This window comes from Lynx rufus, unplaced genomic scaffold (assembly GCF_022079265.1).
Source record: "Lynx rufus isolate CCGP_SWC_20201006 ecotype Redwood Valley unplaced genomic scaffold, mLynRuf1.p SCAF_8, whole genome shotgun sequence".
In the NCBI taxonomy this organism is placed as follows: domain Eukaryota; kingdom Metazoa; phylum Chordata; class Mammalia; order Carnivora; family Felidae; genus Lynx; species Lynx rufus.
The window spans coordinates 99,772,765-99,797,692 of NW_025814896.1; the positions used below are offsets into that span (position 1 = coordinate 99,772,765).

A 24,928-nucleotide genomic window follows, 5' to 3' on the forward strand; every position below is an offset into this window, starting at 1 on the left:
TACCATCTTGCTGTCAAGACCTCTACTCCTGCTGATGGAGGGAGTTGGAGAAAAAAACCTAATGTGACAGTTGATGATAACTCAGTTTATTTCAGTTTGAAATGTCCATTTCATTCTAGCTTGGTCTCTTTTTGATAGATTTTAATTCAATTCACAATGCCTCTCAGACATTTCTTCACCCCTGCTATCAGCGTCTCCCACCTCTTGCTCCAGAAGTGGGAGTCTGAATTTCCTCCTGGTGGATGGAGGGAAGGGGCATCCAGTCCTCTTCCTACTTTTGGACCACAGGACTTCCAGTGCAGTTTGGCTGGGCTGGGCCTGGTTGTCCCAGGGAGCTGTTAGCTAAGGGTCTTTCTTGGTTCTTTAGGTACCATGTTGACCACTGCTGCTGTAGTCCATCATTTCTACTATAGTCTACAGTCTCAAGTGATCTATCACCTTCTTATCCTGACCTCAGACTGCTTCTGGTCCACCAGTCCTTGTAGCAGTTCCCATCACTAGATTCAAGCACATGAGAACTTCATGATCCACTACGTGCCATACCAAGCTAGGAGGCACCAGAGTGTCAACACAAGGCCCGTCTGCCTGGACACTTCCCTTAGCTGTTTCTAGAACATGTTGCCCTTTTGAGTGCAGTACCATACTGAATCAGAAATTAGCCTCCCAAACTATGGCTATAATAGTTCTCAGATTCTCCCAATTTCTCAGATTCTCCCAAACCTAGTTAGGTGCTTCTTCTTTGCATCTGAACCTTTTCATTCCCATTCACTGGACAGAGTTTCAACCCCAACAGGTCAGGCAGAAAACTTACATCTGACCACTTATTCTTTATCTTCTCTCTTCCTACCTCTCAGAAATCAAAGGCTTTCTATTTCTGTTATTGTAAAAAGAAAATATCCCTTAGATCATGTCCTCTTCCTTCTTTCTCCTATGGCATGCATCTCTCCTTACCTGAAGTCTTGTTGAAGTGTAGGAAATGAAAGTAGAAGAGGGAAAATATATTAGGTCCTATTGAAAAACAATGGTGTCCCCATAACACTTCTTTATACATTTTTATACTTTTCACGATGTACATATATTGTTTTTAAATGCAAGAAAAACAGCCACTTTAACATTTTCTAAAAATCAGAGTGAAAAGAATTAGAAAAAATATTTTTGGAAGTGTTTATGAATTCACTTAATGGTCCATATGAAAAAGTAGGAATGACTAATCAAAAATTATCTTAATTTTACAGGATCCACAGATCTTAGATATTACCGCTGACCAAGACAAAATAAAGCTCATGTTGCACGATCTGCAGTTGGTTCTAGATGATCTTCAAAAACGTGCATTTCAATATAAATCCTATCAGAAGAATTTTAAGGTAAGAACAGCTCTACACACCTGTTTTTAAAACATATGCATAGAAATGGCATTCATGCACAAACACCCTCAGCAATGTAGTTCTAAACATTCAATATTGGGATGCCTATGTGCTAGGCACTGTGCTGGAATGGTCTGAAATGCAAATGTGAAGTGTTCTCTGAATTTGAAGTGTTTAAAGATTAGTACACATGAGAGATAAAATATCTTTCTTAATATAAAATAATGATGAATTATAGATAAACTCTCAGACCAGGGACTACAGTTTCTATGTTAAAATATGTATGTTCTGGGTGCCAGGTGGCTCAGTCAGTTAGGTATCAGACTTCAGCTCAGGTCATGATCTCATGGTTCATGGGTTCAAGCCCCACATCAGGCTGTGTGCTGACAGCTGAGAGCCTGGAGCCTGCTTCGGATTCTGTGTGTGTGTGTGTGTCTCTCTCTCTGCCCCTCCCCTGCTCATGTTCTGTCTCTATCTCTCAAGAATAAATAAACATTAAAATTTTTTTAATAAAAATTAAAAAATAATATATGTAGGGGCACCTGGGTAGCTCGGTCATTTGAGCGCCTGACTTCAGCTCAGGTCATGATCTCACAGTCTGTGAGTTAGAGCCCCATGTTGGGCTCTGTGCTGTCAGTTCAGAGTCTGGAGCTTGCTTTGGATTCTGTGTCTCCCTCTCTCTCTGCCTCTCCCCCACTCACGCTCTGTCTCTATCAAAACATGAATAAACATTAAAAAAAAATTTTTTTAAATATATGTATGTAGATTTTTAATTGTAGTCAGTTAAAACCCTTCTAGTCTTTCTTAAGTAATAATCGAGCTTCTTTTAAATTCCTGGGTGTGTTATGATTCCATGAATATTGCCTGAATTGCCCTGGTTTGATGTGCCAGTTTAGTGAGACAAGAGACTTTGGCTAAGCCAGGGGATAGGATCCTAAAAAAAAGGGTAGATTTCAAAGGCTAAATGATATGCCTCAAAAAATGAAGAGAAATGACTAAAAGCTATAAGTGCCAAAGAGACCAAAAAGAAGGGAATGGAAAAGAGAAGATTCCTAGGGTCAAAACCAGGGAACCACCAGCAGTGAGAGAGGTGTTGTTAGTCTCCCCAATAGTCTTGGAGGAATGACTGGACCTCACATGGGAATGTACCTATTTTCTAGAGCCCCAAATGGATGGCCAGCAAGTTTCTGAGGAGCTCTCCACTCCAGAGCCCAGGGCTTGGTGGGGGCAATCTGAAGAATAATGACTGTGGCACTAGACAATGTGACTGGTGCAGTACTTGAGATTTGTACATTGGAAAACTAGGATTCAAAATTGTTAAGTTAACTAATCTACAAGATAGGATAGTATGCAGTAGGAACTGAGGTACCAAGGAAATACTGCTTGATAAAAAGTTATAACTAACAGGTGGGCACTTCTTGGCTCAGAAGGGATAGCATTGCTTGAGACAGAACCTGAAATAAAAGTATGTCCCCCACTTTCCACACTCTGTATCTATACTTGATTAATTCTTCTTTCATGATCAATTCAGGTCTCACCTTCCTTCTGCAGCTCTCAATCATTTGGGAGATAGGAGTGAAGACCTAACTGGCCTAAGAAATTATTTCTAATTCTTATTTAAGACAAGGCTAGATCCCTAATGTCAGGGTGATGTTGGATCCATAAAATGAGTTTGGAAGTATTCCCACCTCTTCAGTTTTCTTCGAAAAGTCTGAGAAACTAAAGTAGACATCCAGATGGCCAACAGGCACATAAAAAGATGCTCAATGTCGCTCTTCAAGGGAAATACAAATTAAAACCACACTCAGATATCACCTCATGCCAGTCAGAGTGGTCAAAATGAACAAATCAGGAGACTAAGATGCTGGAGAGGATGTGGAGAAACGGGAACCCTCTTGCACTGTTGGTGGGAATGCAAATTGGTGCAGCCGCTCTGGAAAGCAGTGTGGAGGTTCCTCAAAAAATTAAAAATAGACCTACCCTATGACCCAGCAATAGCACTGCTAGGAATTTACCCAAGGGATACAGGAGTACTGATGCATAGGGGCACTTGTACCCCAATGTTCATAGCAGCACTCTCAACAATAGCCAAATTATTGAAAGAGCCTAAATGTCCATCAACTGTTGAATGGATAAAGAAATTGTGGTTTATATACACAATGGAGTACTACGTGGCAATGAGAAAGAATGAAATATGGCCCTTTGTAGCAACATGGATGGAACTGGAGAGTGTGATGCTAAGTGAAATAAGCCATACAGAGAAAGACAGATACCATATGGTTTCACTTTTATGTGGATCCTGAGAAACTTAACAGAAACACATGGAAGGGGAAGGAAAAAAAAAAGAGGTTAGAGTGGGAGAGAGCCAAAGCATAAGAGACTGTTAAAAAGTGAGAACAAACTGAGGGTTGATGGGGGGTGGGAGGGAGGGGAGGGTGGGTGATGGGTATTGAGGAGGGCACCTTTTGGGATGAGCACTGGGTGTTGTATGGAAACCAATTTGACAATAAATTTCATATATTGAAAAAAACAAGAAAAAAGAAAAGTCTGAGAAAGACTGGCATTAATTCTTTAAATGTTTGGTAGGATTCACCAGTAAAGCCATCTGCTCCTGGAGCCATCTGCTTTTGGACTTTTCTGTGTTGGGAGGTGTTTGATTATTGGTTCAATCTCCTTATTTGTTTTTGGTCTATTTAGATTTTCTATTTTTTTCTGATTCAGTCTTGGTAGATTATATGTTTCTAGGAATTTGTCCATTTCTTTTAACTGAATTAGTTTGCTGCCATAAAATTGTTCATAGTAGTCCCTTATCATCCTTTGTATTTCTATGGTATCAGGTATGGTATTTCCTATGATTTTATTTGAGTATAATCTCTTTTTTTCTTAGTTTAGTTGGATGCTTGTCAATTTTGTTTATCTTTTTTGAAAAACCAATTCTTAATTTCTTTGATCTTTTCTATTTTTCTAGTCTCTATTTCATTTATTTCTACTCTGATCTTTATTTCCTTCCTTCTACTAATTTTGGGCTTAGTTTGTCCTTCTTTTGCAAGTTCCTTGTTGTGTAAAGTTGTTTAAGATCTTTCCATTTTTTTTAATATACACATGTATCACTATAAACTTACCTGTCAAAACTGCTTTTCCAGTATCCCAGAGGTTTAGATATCCTGTGTTTCCATTTTCATTTGTTTCAAGATTTTTTTTTTAATTTCTCTTTGGTTTCCCCTTTGACCTACTGGTTGGTCTGGAGTATGTTGTTTATTTTCCAAATGCTTGTAAATTTGCCAGTGTTCCTCTTGTTGATTTCTAGTTTCAAACTATTGTGTTTGAGAAAGATACTTGGTATGATTCTAATCTTAAATTTGCTAAGACTTGTTTTGTGGCCTATCATATGCTCTGTCCTGGGGAATGTTCCATGTACACTTGAAAAGAATGTGTATTCTGTTGCTGTTGGATGGAATATTCAAAGCCTTAGCTTATCACAGGGCTCAGTTTCTGTGCAAACAACCCCCCACCCCGGGGGTTTGCCCACTTCTAAGCCAAGTCAGTTTTAATATACTTCTCATGAAAACAGCTTCTTCAGATTTTCTTGCAGTCTTTCTCTTTATGGGGTTCATATACAGCCCACAGGGTCAGAAGGAAGTAAGAAACCAGACTGTTCTTTCCATCTTAAAGCTCCCCAGCCCCTCCACCAGCTACTTCACAGACATCTCTGTCTTCTGTCACCTAGGTATACATGCCCCAAAGAAAATCAGTACCTCTGAAGACTCATTTGTTTTCCTAAAAAGGCCAGGCATGTATGATCCAACTTGAAAAAGAATGCCCATGGTACTCATAATATTTATGTTTTTGCAGAATATTTAAGTTTTAAGGAAATATAAAGCGTTATATTTTGTCACTCAATTGGAAATTTGAACATACATGGGGTGTGTGATTTGTTTTTTTCATTTGTTTCTATCTCTCTTTTTCTTTCCCCATTTAAGACCCACCCACATTCTGCTAAGTGTCACTATATCAAGAATTACTAATAGGAGGGTAACATAAGATCTTTATATCTGAAAACTAAATAGTGCATTTTGCTTATTATATTTTTAAAGATAGAAGTATCCAAGTTTGAAGCTTTGGAAGAAGTTAGTGCTGAGTTGAAGCTCAAACAATTGCTCTGGGATTCTTTATCTGAATGGGATCAACTCCAACAAGAATGGTTAAAGGTAAAACACACACACACCACACACACACACACACACACACACACACCAAAAAAAACCCTCTCAATCCTGAAATCATTTTTTATTAATTAAATTTAAAATCCTAATAATATGAATTATGATTTTTAACAATCTAGAGTAGTCTTAATTAAGTAAAATATGCAACGTTATAATTTTATGAGAATCATGATCAGCTCTCCAGTGAAAGGTGCAAAGGTCTTTCTGTCACTGTATACCACAGAGCAGAATGCATTCTTGTAAGGTAGGCTTCCTGAGTCCTCCATTTAAGAAGGCTAAATGAAGGAAGCATCAAAAGACCTCACTGCATGAAGCTTAACTGCTTTGTGGCTTCTGAATACAGTGTTGTCATGATACACTCTACCAAAGTGTTCTTGAGGATTGTAGAATTTTATTTGTGATCTACACACTTTAGATTTCTGTTAGTTTAGGTTTCTGTTCTTCTTTTGACAACAAAGGAAACCATTTTGTTCACTGTGATGGAATAGAATCAGAGTAATGAGTTCCGAGCTCAACAGTAAATTACTTTAATTAGGGGGCCAAGGACCAACAGCCACCATAGAATTTGGTTTCTAAGGTCTACCAAAAATTCAAATCTTGATAAGGGTCAGCCCTCTAGAAGGGAGAATAGATGACCATCTATTCTTTTACATGTGATATAGACATGTTAGAAATACCATCAACTTTACAAATATTGTTTTTACACTTGCTCATTCAGCCTACTTGTGCTGATACCTATAATTAGAAGTCACATGTCTGGGTTAAACACCAGTGACACAGAAAATGTTTGCCAGACAGCGTTCTAAGTGCTGGGTATACCAGTAGAGAATAAAAAGGACAGAGTCCAAACCTTCACAGAACTTATCTTTTGGTGAGGAAAACAGAAAACAAACAGATATATGCTACAATATCAAAGATTTTAAGTGCTCCTGTATAACTCCTTTATCACTTATCTCAGAGGTAGAAAATGTTCCTGAGGAGTAAAGAAAAAGCTTGAGAGTTTTCTCATTACCACCATACTTTAGAACAGAAACTTCAAAAATGGGATGATTTCATCAGAGGAAACACACAAAAAAACCCATTAGGGGACAGAAAGGAAGTATTGAACCTAGAAAGAAAAAAAGAAAAGGAAGGTTTATAAATACATATAACCTACTAGTTTCAAATGTATAATCTGTGTATATTGTGAAATGATCACTACAGTAAGTGTAGTTACCATCTATTGCCATATATAATTTTGGCAATTTTTTCCATATGATGAGAACTTTTAAGATCTCTTAGCAACTTTCAAATATGTAATATAGTATTGTTAACTATAGTCACCATGCTCCACATTAAATCTCTGTGACTTATCTATTTTATAACTAGAAGTTTATATCTTCTTACTCCTTCACCCATTTCACCTACACCCACCTCTACCTCTGGCAACCACCAATCTGTTCTCTATATATGTTTCTTTTCATTTCATTTTGTTTTGTTTCAGATTGCACATGTATGTTAGATCATACAGTATTTGTCTCTCTGTTTATATAACTGAGAAGTATATTTATAGATACATGTATATATTGGGGTACATCTTTTAATCATATATATTAAAAGTGTACATAATCAAATAATAGAAGACTACTGGGTGAGAAATTTCTAGTTAGTAGCTAGTTGTCTTTTTACAAGAGTTAGCTCTCGGGAATAAATTACAGGGATTGTAATACTGCATTTGATGATGTGGGAGACAAGAACATGAAAGGAATAAATAAGCGAGGCCTGATACACTATTGGCAATCTTAATAAGTAAAACCATTTCCAAAAGTATAGAGTTAACTTGGATTAACAATTTACCTACTGGAAAATCTGAGTAAAGTAAAAAATTTTACTGTTTCAAAGTTGCCCTTATCATATGTCTTAACTTTTTTTTTTCTTCTAATTTTTATAGTCCAAATTTGACGGCCTGGATCCAGAAGTCCTAAATAGTCAAGTTTCTAAATATGCCAAATTTGTGACTCAATTGGAAAAAGGCTTGCCACCCAACAGTGTAGTTCCTCAGCTAAAATGTAAGGTGGAAAAAATGAAAGAAAAGGTAAGTTTGGTAGAAATTATTTCAAAAACTCCAGGTCAGTCCATTCATTACTACCTGATGCTAATGAGACCAAAGTCCGGAATTCTCCCCTGTTTAAATTAGCTTAGCAGAGAGAAAAGAAAGAACAGACCAATTCAATTTTTTCAGAGACAGACCGCATCCTTATCTTCAATTGGCCAAATCATGAATTGAATACCTTGGTTCAGGGGCATTCAGAGTAAGAGCTTCCCCCCCCCCCGCCCCCCCCCCCATCCCCTGTGTTAGGGATCTTAGTGCAGGAGGGGATGGGAAGATGCTGACCCACTCAGCCCTTAGACAGCCAGATGAGGCTAGTGCAGTCTTGTCCATTTGTACCACCGGGCCAAACACACATGCCATTTTCTAGACATGCCATGATGTGAGGGTTGAGAAGCCCAGCAGTGGGTTTGTGAAGCTGGCTCTTTGAAGCCTAATGCTGCTAAACGAGTACTTGAAATGGGAAAGAAAGGGAGTATGATTTTATCCTTTTAAGCAGTTTTAGATTTTTAAAAAAAAGATGAGAGAAAGGACTAAAAGAAGACATGGGTAGGAAAAGTAAGCAAAACTTCAGGCACAACAAGAAGCAGTTTTTCCCCAAGAAGAGCGTTTTTGCAGTTTTTCCCTCTTTCACTTTACAGTATGTAGTAAAAACGCTTTTCCAAAGTTACTTACGTCAGCCTCTTTGTTCTCCATTGCCCTTCGTGTGGTTATATCGTACAATTGTAAACAAATCTATTTGTCACAGTCTTTGTTCCATTTTGCATTCCTTCAAAGGTCTAGTGGATTTTTTTTAACTTGTATATAATAAAAGTCACTTTTTGTGGTATATAGTTCTGTGGGTTTTTACAAGTGGGTAAAATCATGTACCCAACACAACAGGACTCTACAGAATCATTCCATTACCCCCCAATTTCCCATCTGATGTTCTTTGTCATCAGCCCCTCCTTCCATCCCAGCCTTAGGCAACCACTGACCTGTTTTCTGTCCCTAAAGTTCTTCATTTTATAAATGGAATTTTAAAAGGAATGATACAATATACAGCCTTTTGGGTCTGTCAGTGTTCACTTAGAAAAATGCATTTAAAATGCATCTAGGTACTTATCTTCAGAATATGTAACACACTCTTATAATTCAAAAATAAAAGGAGAAATAACCCTTTAAAATGGGCAAAGGATTTGAATAGACAGGTCCCTGAAGAAGATATATGAAAAGATGCTGAATATCATTAGCCATCAGGGAAATGCAAATCAAAGGTACAATGAGATACCAGTCCATACCCACTAGAATAGCTATCATCGAAAGGATAGATTATATAATAAGTGTTGGTGAGGATCTGGAGCAATTCGAACCCTTACATGTTTATGGTGGAATTAGAAACTGGTACTGCTTCTTTGGAAAACAGTTTGGCAGTTTCTCAAAAGTAATTCCATTTCTAAGCATGTATCTAAGAGAATTGAAAACATATATTTACACAAACATGTGCACGTGAATGTTCTTAGAGGCATTATTCATCATAGCTAAAAGTGAGAATAACGCCAATGTCTTCAACTAATGACTCAATCAACAAAATGTAATATATCCATACAATGGAATGTTATTCAGTAATAAAAAGGAATGAAGTACTGATACCTGCTACAGTATAGATGACCCTGAAAACATTATACTAAGTGAAAAAAGCCAGTCACAAAAAGACTACATAGCATATGGTGTCATAGATAGGAAATGTTCAGAATAAAGAAATCCATAGATAAGAGAAAGTAGATTCGTGGTTACTGGGCACTGTGGAGAAGCAGAAGTGGGTGGTGAGAGTTAATGGGTATGGGGTTTCCTTTTGGGGTGATAAGATAGTGATAGGTAGTTAATAGTGGTAGTTCTAAAATTAGATAGTGGTGATTAGCTGTACAATCTCTGTGAATTAGAATATCTAAAAAAAGGATTCTTTCATGTTGTTACGTGAATCAACAGTTTATTTTTATTGCTGAGTAGTATTATTGCCATCGGTTTATCTATTCACCCATTGAAAGACATGTGGGTTATGACCAGTTTTAAAGCGATTATTAATAAGCTACTATTCACAGTGATGTATAGCTTTTTGAGTGGACATGAGGTTTTGCTTCAGTGGGGTAGATAACTAGGAGTGAGATTACTAGGTGGCATGGTAAGTATGTGCATGTATATGTTTATAAGAAATTCCCCCAGTTGTATTTCAAAGGTAATGATTTGCCTTCCCACAAGCAGCGTGTGAGATTTCTAGCTGTTCCTCAGCCTCCCAGCACTTGTTCTCATTGGGGAGGGCTTTGTGTGGTGTGGCTTGGTTTTCATTTTAGTCACTCCGGTAAATGTATAGAATAGCTCACAGTGGTCACCCTGCATTTTGCTAGTGACTAATGATGTGGAGCATCTTTTTTTTAATGCTTCTCCTCCATCCTTTTATCTTCCTTGCTGAAATATCTGTTTGGCTCTTTGCCCAATTTTTAATTTAGTTGCTTGTTTTGTTATTACTGTGTTTTAAGAGCTCTTTACCTAATCTGGATCAAAGTCCTTTTTCAAATATGTAACTTGAAAATATTTTTTCCCACTCAGCAGCTTGTCTCTTTAGTCCCTTGCCAGTGACTTTCACTTGATCTTAGCCAAAAGGCCGAGAAGCGATGCCAGTGACTTTCAGAGCACAGACTGTGTTAACCCGAATAAAATTCAATTTATATGTTTTGCTTTTACGAATTATCTTTTTAGTATAGTACCTAAAAATGTTTTGCCAAACTTAAGGGTCACACAGATTTTCTCCTGTATTTTCCTCTAGAAGTTTTGTAGTTTTATGCTTTTTTTTACATTAAAGTTTATGATTTATTTTGAGTTATATTGCATAAAATATGACATATATGTCAAGGTTTACATTCTTTATATATCGATATCCATTTGATCCAGGACCATTATTTGAAAAGACCATCCTTTCTCCATTGAACCGTCCTTGCACCTTTGCGAAAAGTCAGCTGGCAATATTTTTTAGTCTGTTTCTGGGTTCCATTCTGTTTTGTTGTTCTGAGTCTATTCTTTCTCTGGTACTACACTGTCTTGATGACTATACTTAGTAAGTCTTGAAATCAGGTAGGCATAAGTCCTCCAAATTTGTTCTTTTTTCATAACTGTTTTGTCTATTCTAATTTCTTTACCTTTCCATATAAATCTTAGAATTAGGTTGTTGATATGTATAAAAAATTGTTGGCAAGTTTTGAAGGATTGTGTTGAATCTATAGATCAATTTGAAGAGAACTGACTTCTTAACCAGAGTGAATTTTCCAATCTATTACCAGCGTATCTCTTCATTTAGTTAAGTCTTCTTTTATTTTTTTCATTGAAGTTTTGTAGTTTCAATACATAGATTCTGCATGTATTTTATTAGATTTATAACTAAGTATTAATGTTATCCTGAATAATATTGTTTTTAATTTCAAATTTTAATTGTTCATTGCTGCTATATAGGAATACTATTGACCTTTGTATACTGATCTTATATCCTGTGAACTTACTAAATTCACTTTTTAATTTTAGGAGATTTTTGTACATTAAAATGAATTGGGAAGTGTGTCTTCCTCTTCTGTTTTCTGGAGGAGATGGTGTAGAATTAACATTATTTCTTCTTTAAATTTTTAGCACAATTCACCAGGGAAGCCATTGCAGCATTAAATTTTCTTTATTGGGAGGATTTGAACTAGAAATTGAATTCCTTGATACATATTGAATTATTTGGGTTATCTTTTTTTTCTTGAGGAGTTTTATAGTGTATTTTTGTATATATAGACATAGAGTTGATCATGGTATTTCTTTATTATCCTTTAAAAGTATGTGGGATCAGAAGTGATGTCTTTTTCATTGTTGATGTTGGTCATTTGTATCTTCTATATAGATTTGTCTGTTCTCTGTCTGCTTATCTATCTGTCTGCCAACTAATCCATCCATTCATTCAGTTGTTTATTTGTGTCAATATGAACTTGTGGATATATATTTTATTAGATTATAATAAATATAATAATATAATAAATATATAATGCAATACTACATTATTTATTGTTTGCTTAAATCATTACCACTTTGGCCATCAAGATTCTCTCAGTTGACTTCTGTGTCCCTTTTATGTACCCCATCATTTTCATTTTTTTTTGTACTTTTACCTTTACATGTACTGTAAGCATGATATATTGCCGTTAATTTATTTTATATCATCATCTTTCAGGACAATAAAAATAGGAAACAAAATGAAATTTATTTTGCCTCTATTCCACTTCCAGTGTTCTTCATTTTTTTGTATGGATCTAAGATTCTGATTCATAGCATATTCATTCTGCCTGAAGAACTTCCTTTAATATTTCTTATTGAGTAGGTATGCTAACAATGAATTCCCTAAATTTCCATTTTGAAAAAGTCTTTATCCTTTATTTTGAATGATAATTTAACTGGATATATAATTCTAAGTCAACAGGTTTTGTTTTTTCTTTCAGCAATTTAAAAGTGTCCTTTCATTGCTTTCTTGCTTGCATGGTTTCTGACAAGAAATCGGCTCTAGTTCTTGTCCCCGTTCTTCTGTAGATAATATGTATTTTTTGGTTGGACTGCCTTCAAGATGATCTCGTTTTCTTAGTTTTTGTCAGTATATAATGTGATATGCCCAGGTATGTGTTGTTGTCATTGTTTACAGTTTGCATTTATCCTGCTTAGCATTCTCTGAGTTTCTTGGATCTGTGGTTTGGTGTCTGTCTTTAATTTTGGAAAAAAAAAATGCGGCCATTATTTTTTCTTTGGGATTTCTATTGCATATTTTAGACCACTTGATTGCTGTCCTTTAGCTCTTGGATGTTCTGTTCTGTTCTGTGGTTTTGGTTTTTGTTTTTGGTTGCTTGGGTTTCTTTTGTTTTCACTATTTTTTCTCATGTGTCAGTTTGGGGAATTTCTACTCACTTATCTTCCAATTCACTGATTCCTTGGCTGTGTCAAGCTCAACAAAGGCATTCTTTGTCTCTCTTGCTGCCTTTTTCATTTCTAACATTTATTTAATTTGTAATTATAGCTTCACCCTTCCTATTGACATTTCCCAGCTGATCTTGTATGTTGCCTACTTTTTCCACTAGAGCCATTAACATATTAATTACAGTTATTTTGAATTCTCTATTAATTTCAACATTGTGTGTATCCTATCTTTCTATTTCCTTTGTCTCTTAAATGTATGTTTATCTTCACTTTTTATACAGTTCTTACATTTTTTATTGAAAGGCAAACATCTTATATGGTACAGTAGATACTAGAGTAAATAATTTTTATGTCTTTCCTTCTACTTGGCTTTTTGTATGGCATGCTATCTTAAATATAGTAAGGACTTGGGCTGGATTTGAGGTTTGATGTTGCTATGGTTACCCTTAGTCTATTACAGCCTTCAAATTATTCTTTTGATAGCTTGTGTTTATGGTTTGCCAAAGATTATTTTTTCAACTTTTGTTTCTCTGTGACCTTGGGTCCTCCCTTTTTATTGTCCCCAGAGAAAATCTGTATTTTACAGCTAACCAGTCTGTATTGTACTGTTATTTTTATTCAATATTTGTTAGCCTGATAGGAGAGATGAGGAGGGGCATTCCCTCATGTGCTGATTAAGCCTCTATCTTAGCAAGGCACTAAGTCCCTTGTGCTTAGACTTCTGACCTTCACAGGTGTTCCTGCCCCTCCTCTAGCTGTAGTAATGAGCCTAGAATGTATTTCTTTCTATTCCCCATGAGTAGAGCTTTTATTTTTCCAGTTCTGTTTCTCCAGTTATATACAGAAATCTACAATGGGTTATTACCAGTGTTTAAAATGACAGTGTTTGTTGCTCACTTCCCTGACATTAAGTCTTTTGTTCCATAAAGAAACTAGGAGAAATGGGTTGGTTAGAGTTATAATAGTAAATGTTATTTTCCTTCCCCAGCCAGTACCATCAGGTAGGCTTTCTTAGGTTTCTCCCCACTCTTCCCTGTGAACACCTCTATATTTGTAGCCCCCAGGGACTTCACACTCTCATGCTACCCTACGCTCACTCTTTAGCAATTTATTTGTAAAATTTAGCTGAATCTTCTTACTAGCTTAAATGGCAACCCAAGGCATCTGTCCTTGGTAAGCAAATTCTCAGGTCCTGTTTTTTTGCTGTAGAGAAACCAGTCTCTCCCCAAATTTGAGTTTGTTGGTTGCCCTGCAACCTTAATTTTTTGGTGGGCTTGATAGAAGTCATTAATTTTTCATTTGTCCAGATATTTCTTTTTGTAAGAGTGTAAGTAGTGTTCATTCCAATTCTCTACATTCCTGAATTAAAACCAGAAGCCTTGAGCTATGTTTTTAAGATAAAAAGCAAGGTGCCTTTGAGAGTGTTTGCTTTCCAGCTTCCAGTTATCATTGACTTGAGGAATCCAACTTTGAAGCCAAGACATTGGGCAGCTATTGAACAAACAGTTGACGCCACCCTAGTGGACCTTGACATTCCATTAACCTTGGAGAGGCTCTCTGAGTTGCATGTTTTCGATTTTGGCCAAGAAATCCAGGACATTTCTGGACAGGCTTCTGGAGAAGCTGCCTTAGAAATAATTCTTAAAAAGGTAAACCTGAAAAATATATATTCTCAAGATCAGGGAATATAAAGGTTTTCATATTCAGCATGAAGATCACCAACTTTTGATTCATCTAGATGGATTTTTCAACTCTGCAGCTTTCACCCTCTCATTATCAGCCATCTTTCTGTTCTTTCCCTACATTTATTATCATTATCATTATCATCAGCACTTTTATCAATATCCTCTTTCCACTTAGCTTCAAGCCCAATAGGAACTTGTTAACAACGAAGTTTGAAATTGGCATGCTTATTTAAAAAACCACATACCAAGGAAGATCTTTTATAGCAAAATACATTATCTTTCAAACTGCTAAAAAAAACAAAACAAAACTGTGAAATGCTACAAAAGACATTGAAGAAACTTCCCTACTTAGGCTACTTACCTCCTTATCCTAAAAATACACACATACCTACAAATCACCTGTGTAAAAAAATATTTTCCTTATAGTTTTTTGATATTTCCCTTATATTAAAGCATAAAGTGGTAAGGATACACATTAAGGTATCACAAGTTATTCTTAGGTATTAATGTTTGTCAATAAAATTTAGCTTATCAGTATGCTTTAACCAAGAAGAAAATATTGAGTTTTAAAGGCAGTCAGGAGGAGAATGGGATAATTATGGATTTTTCACTTATTTCTTTTTTTTATTAAATATATTTATTGTTATATTGGTTTCCATACAACAGCCAGTGCTCATCCCAACAGGTGCCCTCCTCAATGCCCATCTTCATTTATTTCATTCTACATACATTTATTGAGCACTTAAACACAAATGAATTTAGGTATTCTAAGATTTGAATTATTTCTAAGGTGGAAGATTCTTGGAAAACAACTGAATTTGTCGTTCTCCCTCACCGTGACTCCAAAGATGTGTTTATCCTGGGTGGCACAGATGACATACAGGTGGGTAACTGAGTTATTGAAAACCTGTGGTAAAGATTTTTTAAGTCAGACCTACCCCTGAATCTTCTGTAGGAGGTTATGATGGAGAAATGAAATATGAGAGTTACTAAATAAGAAAAAATCTATTTGGAAAGGCAAAATATGAATATGAATAAATGACATGAATGCTTGTACATGAAGTATCTAGCAAAGCAATAAATATGGCATATATATGTCGTGTGTGTGTGTGTGTGTGTGTGTGTGAATTATGATCCTGCAGTTAACTGTTGAGGAATTTAGAAAAGCCAGAGATAATTTATGGCTGAAGTGATCAGAGAACACTTCCTAGACCAGCCAAGACATGCTGGACTTGAAGGAGTAAATGGGATTTGACAGACACAGATGAGAATGAAGGGCATTTCAAACCATTTAAATGAGGCAAAAAACAAAACAAAACAAAACAAAACATGAACAAGCATTTCAGATTCATAGCACACTAGGAAACTAGGTTCACTTGAATTTTTTTGAGATGGGAAATAGATGACCATACTCTATGAGTAACAAAAGAAAATAAATCTAATCCATGTTTTTGGAATATTCTTCGTGACTTAAAATCCAAGGGCACCTTTGTTTAACCAAAGGATCTGTGTCTTATGGCCTAAATATAAAAAGCAAAGCCCTGGCCCATTAGGGTGTACCCAGGTCAGAACTAGGGATGCAATGGCTTTGCTGGGTGTAGGTTGGAAGAGTAAGGCCAGATGTCACTCTGGGCAGTGGATGGCAGAGCAGACCCAAGATGAAAATCAGGCAGGATGAGGCCAAGTGGTGCTAGGTGGTGGCACTTCTGTCCTCAAGAAATTCACAACTTAAATAGAGCAATTAAAATCCTTTAGATTCACAGACACATTTTTTGAATGCACATGTCTTGTGAGGGTTGCTGTAGTGTAAGGTGGGGGGAAGTAGGGGAAGAAGGTAGAGGGAACACTGTTCGTAGTCATTCTGAGCTTCATGTGAATGAGTTCAGTTTCCCTCTTCCTCAAGATAATTGAGAGAAAGTGATGTTTCATTGGTAGAGGAGACAGCTAATTTTGCAAGTTTTGAGTACTTTGAGAAATAAAAGCCTGCATGACTAAATGGTATAAAGAAGATACCAGATACCTAAAAGTAGGGGAAGTGAGGAAAAGAGTATTGAGCCAAACAGAAACATGTGCCATTAATAATTACAGAAACAGCTAAGATTTGGCAATCAAAAGTTCTCTTCTCGGTGACTTTTGAGAGAATATCATGATAAAGTGGATAAGGAAGGGAAGTGGATGGGTAGGAAACAGTAGGTGGTACTAAGCTATTTATTCAAAAAGCTTCTAAGTGGACTCTTGGGATTAAATATCTGTATTATCATTGAGAGCACAAACACATGATGTTGCATGTTTTCGTCTTTCTTTAAAGGTCCTTCTTGATGACAGCACCATCAACATTGCAACCATTGCCTCATCACGTTACGTTGGTCCACTGAAAACTCGAGTGGATGACTGGCAGAAACAACTTGCTTTATTTAATCAAACACTGGTAAATGAGGACAATTTCAATTCATGCACTCAGAAAATTGGAGAGCCGCAGAACCTTAGAAGTCATTTCAATCATTTAAATATTATGTAGTTTAGATACAAGATTTAATTGTCAATATTTTATTATGTTCAGAATGTAAGGAAAATGCCAATATACTAAGCTCTTCTTTATATGATTATGCCATCTCCTTGTATTAGTTATTTTTGCCATGAAACAGAATACCACAAACTTGGTGGTATGAAACAGTGTACATTTATTAGCCCACAGTTTCTGTGGGTCAGGAGTTCAGATGTGGCTTAAACCGGGTCTCCTACTTAGGGTCTCAAAGGTTCAATCAAGATGTGGGCCAGGACTCAATTCACATCAGAAGTTCGGCTCAGGGAGGGTTCCCTTCCAAGCTCACTCAGGTTGTTAGCAGAAATCATTTCTTTGCAACTCTGGGACTAAGGGCTTCAGTTTCTTGCTGGCTGTTAGCTGGAAGTCATCCTCAGCTCCTATATGTTCCCCACATTTTTCGTTTATTTGTAAGTCTATAGCTTCAGTGAAACAAAAACTGACAGTGTGGTATGAAGTTTACATTTAAAGTTTTCACAGCAACCTACCACATGCCTGAAAAGACCTTACAATGGAGTCTAGATGCCGGTCTAGATGGTGTCAAGTACTGATGGGTATCATGATTCAAGATAGCATTTTGGGTATTAGTTAAATCTTAAGATTAAAAAAATTGTGTGTGTGTGTGTGTGTGTGTGTGTGTGTGTGTGTGTGTGTGTGTGTTTTAAAGTGACCACTGCCCCAGTCAAAAGACCCAGGCTTTTGAAATCATTCAGCTCTTAAAATGACTCAATAAGCATGTGTTGTCACATGTGAGAACACAGCATGACTGAATCCTGCCACCAATGGTTTCAGAATTCAAAGTTCAAAAAAACAGAGAGGCTCCAGGAGTTTTTCACTCTAAGAACATGAGCCCTTGTGTTTCCCTACTCTCATTCCCCATGTACCACCCTCTTCCCCTCCCTAAGTACTTCAGCTAGTGACTTGGATGGACAAGCTGATACTTATAACCTAAATGATTGGAAAGAAAGGGGCTTCGTGTCAATTTGAAGACTTAGCACCTCTAAGACAGAGCAATCTGCCTATGCATATACTCCAATAAAAGATTTTTCCCTCCTCAACCAGTTTCCATCCCAAAATGGCAGGGGGCTTCGGTCACTTATTAACTGGCTTAGACCTTGTCTGGCAACAGAATTAAGCTCAGGCAGGGAGCACCTTGGTTTATAAGCTGCAGGTATTCACAGCTTTTAAACAGCTTCTCACAGTGCTGCAGCAACTTCACATTTACTGGAAAAACATGCACTGTTGCTTGAAGTCTCCTTGGTACCCTTCCTTGTGGTACACCCTTCCCTTTTATTTTATTCTACTTCAGATTATCCCACAGTGAAACAAAGAACCCACTTATACTGATCTTTGTTCCCATCCAATCTCTCTCTTAGACTAAAGGTTTTTAATTATGATTTTGATTTAATTATGTTTAAGCTTCTATATATTCTAATATGAAAAGTTATCTGTGAAATAATACACTAAGTAGGAAACGATAATTTGTTCCAATTTTGATTCATAGAGATCTTTTTCAGGAATCCACCCTCTTGGATGAACACTTTACAGTCTGACCCCTGTTTGGCCTCTACTGATGGCTGAGCCAAGCCAGAATTAACTGTGTAAAAAGTATGAGACCTGTGATAAATCAGGGAGTGGTTGTGACACTAGGCTTTAGGCATAACCCCCAAATCTGGAGTGAGAAGTGAGAAACTCTTTCACAGATGTTGGGCCTATGCATGCAATGGCAGGAGGCATAGGAGACCGTGAGATCTACAGCCCCAACACTGCAGTTCTGGTTTCTTTGATTAACCATGCTTCTCCAAGGGGAGAAGCAATGGGTGATTTTCTTCTTCCTCCAGTCCTCTGGGTTTGCCACATGCTCTGTCACAAGCAGATTTTACTCTTTTGATTGAAGAAAATAAATCCTGTTTCTTTTTTAAAAAGGAAGAGAGGGAAGAATATAGAGACAATTGAGGCAAAAATAAAAAACACCTTTTTTTTGGAGAGCCTTGTCTATATTTGGAAATAGTCACTTAACAACACTTCCCAAGCCTTCATATTTCTTTTAGCATCTTGCTTCCCCTGAGACTGTCTGCTCTGAGCATTTTAATCCTCTTTCTCTGGGTCCCTTCTGATTACCATACAGTAGATTCCTTATAACTCTACTCAGTAGAAGAGGGGTAGAAATTAGGCTGCAGTGAGTCTTGGACCTTTTAAGGAGGTTCCATCTCAAAGAAACTGTGTGAAACTCCCCCAGTGAAAGATATAGTGAGTCCCCATGTAATTATTTTTAATGTAACTGTGTTTTTAATTCAGGATTAAAAATTGATAATGCTCATATTTTTCTCCTAGGAAGAGTGGCTGAACTGTCAGCGAAACTGGCTCTACCTAGAAAGTATTTTTAATGCTCCAGATATTCAGAGGCAATTGCCTGCCGAGGCTAAGATGTTCCTTCAAGTGGATAAGTCATGGAAGGAAATCATGAGGAAGGTGAACCGGTTGCCTAATGCTCTTCGAGCCGCTACTCAACCAGGTATAAAACACAATTTCAAAAACACACAAAAAGACTTTACAGGCATCTAAACTGTTTAACGCCTATAAGGTTCTAACAATATGTGGTACACTCAATCCTTGATTCTTGTCAGTATTAGTCACCAGGAATATTTGATACTCTTATTGAACGATGTGAATTGAACACTGTTGTTGTTGTTGTTTTTGTTGTCGTTGTTGTTATCATTGTTATTATTACCTCTCAGCTTAGTTCATAGTTTTGGCACCCAAGAATCTGATTTTTTTTTTGCTGCTCTTATAATTTGGGGATGCTGCCACAGAGTATCAATGATGCTTACATGTCACAATTTGACTACAAGACATATATTCACATTCCGTTGACCCATTCTGCTAAAGCTCTCATAGACTTATGACTGGAAAACTTTCCACATCTTATTTTTCATTAATTCATTAAAAATATTTAAAAATTGGGGCACCTGGATGGCTCAGTCAGTTGAGTGTCCAGCTCTTGATTTCGGCTCATTTCTGATCCCAGGGTCATGGGACCAAGTCCGCATCAGGCTCCATGCTGAGAATGGAGCCTGCTTAAGATTCCCTCTCTTCCTCTGCCCCTCTGCCCCACTTGTGCTCTCTGCCTCTAAAATATTTAAATATTACCATGAATTATAATTCTAAATCTCGAGATTGAAATGTTATTTAATAAGGTCTATTTTTAGGGATATGGAATCAAAGCATTAGTGCGTGCACACACATGGTTATTGAACTTTATCAAAGCCTCAGCAAGCTTGCTTGTTGTTCTCCAAATGGCAGCATATGACCTTTCCTGGTGAATACCTCCAGACAGCTTCCCTGTCAAGCAGAGGCAGTCCGCTGGGCTATGCTCTTTGCCCAAAGACTCTTACATAAAACAGAAACAGAAAGGAAAAACTATATGGTGTGATAGAATTGAAAACTTTTAAACTTTGGGTCTCTAAAGATCACCCACGCTCCTTGGCTTTTAGTCACCTTCTAGTCAGCAACTCTCTCCAACCTCTGCTTCTGTCTTCACTTCTCCTCTGTCTCTGACCCTTCTGCCTCCCTCCTATAAGGACCCCTGTCATTACATTGGGCCCACTAGATGATCCAAGATAATCTCCCTTCCCGTGATCACTGGTCACACCTACCAACTTCCTTTTTCCATATAGACTAATGTATTCTCAGGTTGTGGGGATTAGGACATGGCCGTAACTGAGAGACCTTTATTCTTCCTACCACATGCATATTCAAACCTTTTGCTGCAAAATAGTCAAGTGTTTGATAATAGAGTGTTGCCCCAGTCTCTACTGGACTTGTTCTATAACAAGTTAAATTAAAATTTTAAAAATTAAATTAAAAAAAATTAAAAATTAAATTTAAAAATTAAAAAAAAAATTTAATTAAATTGAAAAAATACATGATTCCAAAATATCTCTGGTCCTAGGGATTTCAGATGAAAAAGCGTGGACCTATATTTGTCATTTCACATGATGATAAAGCTGTGAAGAAAAATTCAGCAGCATAAAGAGGGGGGCTAGAGAATAGCTGGGGGCTGCCGTGTGTGTGTGTGTGTGTGTGTGTGTGTGTGTGTGTGACATGGAAGACTTTTTTTTGATAAAGTGGCTTTTAGGCAGAAAGCAGGAGGCATGAGGAAATGAGACACCTTTGTGACTATGGGAGAGTTGTTAAAGGCAGAGAGAAAAACCAAGGCAGAGAGAAAGGCCAAGTCCCTAAGGTGAGGACGCACTCAGCAGGCACAATGGTTCGCGCACTCCTAGCCCCACCCCCAAGTGAGGGGGGTGCCAGCTAAAAAAATGTTTCAGGTTGAATACTTGTTCGTCTGTGGTAAATATTAAGACTAATATTAAATAATGTTATTAAAAGTAATAGCATTCTTAGCCAACCCCCCAAATTTAAATTTTTTTGACCATTTTTATCAAATAAAACCAAAGCTTTAAAGAATGTTAATATCAGGGGCGCCTGGGTGGCGCAGTCGGTTAAGCGTCCGACTTCAGCCAGGTCACGATCTCCCGGTCCGTGAGTTCGAGCCCCGCGTCAGGCTCTGGGCTGATGGCTCAGAGCCTGGAGCCTGTTTCCAATTCTGTGTCTCCCTCTCTCTCTGCCCCTCCCCCGTTCATGCTCTGTCTCTCTCTGTCCCAAAAATAAATAAAAACGTTAAAAAAAAAAAAGAATGTTAATATCATATTTTACTTCCAATTAAAATTATATTTTCTATTTTTTTAACACAGTTTTACCAGTACCTTTTTCCTTCCCCTCTCCCCCTAATAAACAGGACTTCTGGAGACTTTTCAAAATAATAATGCATTACTTGACCAAATTCAAAAGTGTCTAGAGGCATATTTAGAATCAAAAAGAGTTATCTTTCCAAGGTAAGTTTATAAAGCAACTTATGATAGTTTTAGTAGTGAAGACTATTCATTAATTTAAAAGGACATACTTAAAAACAAATCATAACATCAAAACCAGGTGATGTTCCCATAACATCAGGAAACCAGAGCAAGAAACAAGAAAGATGTGTGATAATGGTGATCCAGCTGGCATGTTGATTGGGGAGTATAAATCTTAAGGATACAGTTTTTGGTAAAGGAGGTAAAGGTGCTGGAGGGATTCTTGGTCTCAGCATCGTTCCATTGTTGGGTGCGCATGTATGTGCCTGCCTGTGTGTGCATGTCCACAGATGTGCACGCAAAAAGTCAGAGAACCCTGTGTTGCCTGAGCAGGTTTCTTTGGATTAATCAGTGACCTAAGAGTGTCACTGGAAAAGCTTTCCAACAGGTCATATCACAAACTCCAAATTAAATTGTTTACTCATCTCTTTATTACAAAAGCATACCAAATGTTAAAGAGCTAAAGATACAAAGAAGAAAATGCTGGATCCCTGCCCCAATGGGGCTCATGGTCAACAGGTGAATAGTCCTATAAATGAACTATTATAATATACTTATATAACACCAGAATAAACTACTCGATGGTAGCCAACTTCAGTTATTAGGGCACACTGTACTGTAACACAGAGGACATTGACAAAATGGTTTATCTTTCATGATATTTTCCTGTTAGTTGTTAAGGAAATGGCCATTAAGGTCTGTCCTAGGACAAGTACTATGGCAGCCAAGGCTAGGTGCTTCTCTGGGTTACTTGGTTGAGAGGGTTTGTTGTTGGGTACCAGGACAGAGTATGTGTGTACGTGAGAAATCCAAGATCCAGAAGATCAGTGGTTCCCAACTTGAATCTCCCAAAGCCAGAGGAAGTCCATACACTACATTTGATATCTAAAAAAACAAACAAACAAACAAAAACCACAGAAACAAATTTACCTGTGATAATATTGAACACCAAAAAGCATCAGGTTTTATTTGTTCTTTTGCTTATAACTGCATGAACTAGGTCTGCAACATGTATATTATGTCAGAAGGCTCTGTGTGGTGTTGATTTTACCCTGTGGGCCTTAATAAAGACTTACTATGAGCTGCATCCCAAGTTAGGTCCTAGGGACACAAGATGAATACAGTACTGTTCCTGCTCTCACATGGCTCATGGCCCAATGTTTATAGTTATCATTAGTTGAAAAAAAAAGGCATGGGCACAAATTAATTATTACTGTATGGTAAAGAAGGAGAACTGATAAAAGCCCAACCAAAAGCATCTTTATTTCAAACTAATAACTGCCTTTGCATTCCCTGCTGGTGGCTAGTTTCTTCCTGCCCCTGGACAAAGTCTTGAGCAGACCTCATGAATTTTCTAGTCATTCTCAGATAATAATGCAACCAAGCAAACAAAACTTCTTGTTACGAATAAATGATCTTTAATAATAAAACTGTACTTCTTTTAAAGTGAAAGCTTCCCCATTCCCTACCCAAAACTGTTGCAAGTCTGAAGGCTTTAGTGATGATGAGAATATGTGGTGATCAACCCTCCCACTCCCTATTAGATTTCTGAAGTCTCCAGGTTTGGGAAACAGAGGAGAAGAGAGTCAAAGCAGCAGAGAATTCTGAGTGGGCTGGTGAATATCTGGTCCCCTCTTTCCCACATGGTGCCTTCCATGGGCTCTTTTCCATTCCCTCCAATCCCAAGGGATCTCTTATAGGCAGCCTCCTCCACTCCAGAAGTAAAATGTCTTCTCTGGCCAGGCCCTCATTCCTCTCCCTCATCCCTGGGCATCCAAGTATGCCCCTTCTCCTCCTACAGTCTATTCGTGCCTCTAAATGGTCCTGGTGGGCAAGATTTAAGAAAATCCCATGCAGAATCACACTGGCATGGCCCACATGTGGATGTTCACAGAACTAAATAAAACTCCTATAACCACCCATCCATTTGCCCATCCATCCATTCATCCAACACATTAGGTATTGAAAGCAGGTAGGTGTAAGGCACTAGGCTATATTCTAGGGAAAATGAATAATATATTTTCACTGTAGAACAAATCAGTGTCATAGCAAGAACTAACATTTTTTTACAATTTCATGAAAAATATCTATCTTGTATGTATCAGGCACTGATTCTAGATGTCTGAGATGCATCCACACTAGTCTTCATAACAATTGTATTTAGAGACATGTGGTCTCCCAGAAACCCAGGACCAGTAGGTTTGAGGTTCAGGAAATCAGTAACTGGAGAAGAGATATGGCTAAGGGATTTATCTTTCATGTGTATGTAAGGCTTTCCTTTGACTTCCAAGTTATATTTTGAGTATTTTCTTTAATCCAGATTTTACTTCTTGTCAAATGATGAACTTCTGGAGATTCTGGCCCAGACACGAAATCCCCAAGCTGTGCAGCCACACTTAAGGAAATGCTTTGACTCCATTTCAAAGCTCGAATTTGCTCTCATGCCTCCTACTGAAGGAAAAATTCCTGGTATGGAAGGAGAGCCAGAAAAGATTTACACTAATGATATTTTAGCAATGCTATCACCAGAAGGAGAACGGGTGAGGTGATTTTGTTTATAATTCTTTATAGGGAAATTTTGTTACCCTTCTGGGATTGAGGGTAAAAGTTTACTCTTCAGTCCCTCTAAGCATTCATCAAGTGCCACTGTGTACTCGTACTGTGCAGGCTCAGCAGTTTCAAAGATAACCAAGATGAAATTCTTGCCCTCAAAGAGCTCTAGCGGAGATAGCGTCAAACAAATGATTGAAAAGCACCACAGTAAGTGCAGTAACAGAGGCATGTGCTTTGTTCTTGGGAACAGAGTGGAGATGACTGGAGCCCTGTCTTACTCACCTCTCCAGAAGAGGCAAGAGAGTGTACTGGTTAAGAGTACCTGTTCTACTGCCAGGCCACCTGGACTCAAGTCCCATCCTTTAACCTCACCTATAAAATGAGGAATAGCAATAGTGCCTGATTAATGAGATGCTGAGGATTTTTAATAGTATTATATGTAAATTACTTAGAACTGTACCCAGTGAGTGCTATGAAAGTGTTAGTTGTCATGTCTCTAGGACACCACACAGTGCCTGGCATACAGTAAACACTGAGCAAGTGAATGCATTAACAAACTGTGGAGAAACACATGACTTCACAGAGAAGAAT

General features: G+C 37.5%; 1 protein-coding gene across 1 annotated transcript in view; it reads left to right on the plus strand.

Moving 5' to 3' along the window:
* DNAH6 (dynein axonemal heavy chain 6) overlaps window positions 1–24,928 on the plus strand; it is a 223,413-nt gene that overhangs the window by 54,459 nt on the left and 144,026 nt on the right. The window contains exons 15-23 of the mRNA XM_047069367.1: window positions 1,236–1,364; window positions 5,459–5,572; window positions 7,518–7,661; window positions 14,078–14,290; window positions 15,117–15,209; window positions 16,635–16,754; window positions 19,203–19,383; window positions 21,670–21,766; window positions 24,105–24,324. Coding sequence (XP_046925323.1) covers window positions 1,236–1,364; window positions 5,459–5,572; window positions 7,518–7,661; window positions 14,078–14,290; window positions 15,117–15,209; window positions 16,635–16,754; window positions 19,203–19,383; window positions 21,670–21,766; window positions 24,105–24,324 — 1,311 coding nt within the window. The remainder of the gene's footprint in view (window positions 1–1,235; window positions 1,365–5,458; window positions 5,573–7,517; window positions 7,662–14,077; window positions 14,291–15,116; window positions 15,210–16,634; window positions 16,755–19,202; window positions 19,384–21,669; window positions 21,767–24,104; window positions 24,325–24,928) is intronic.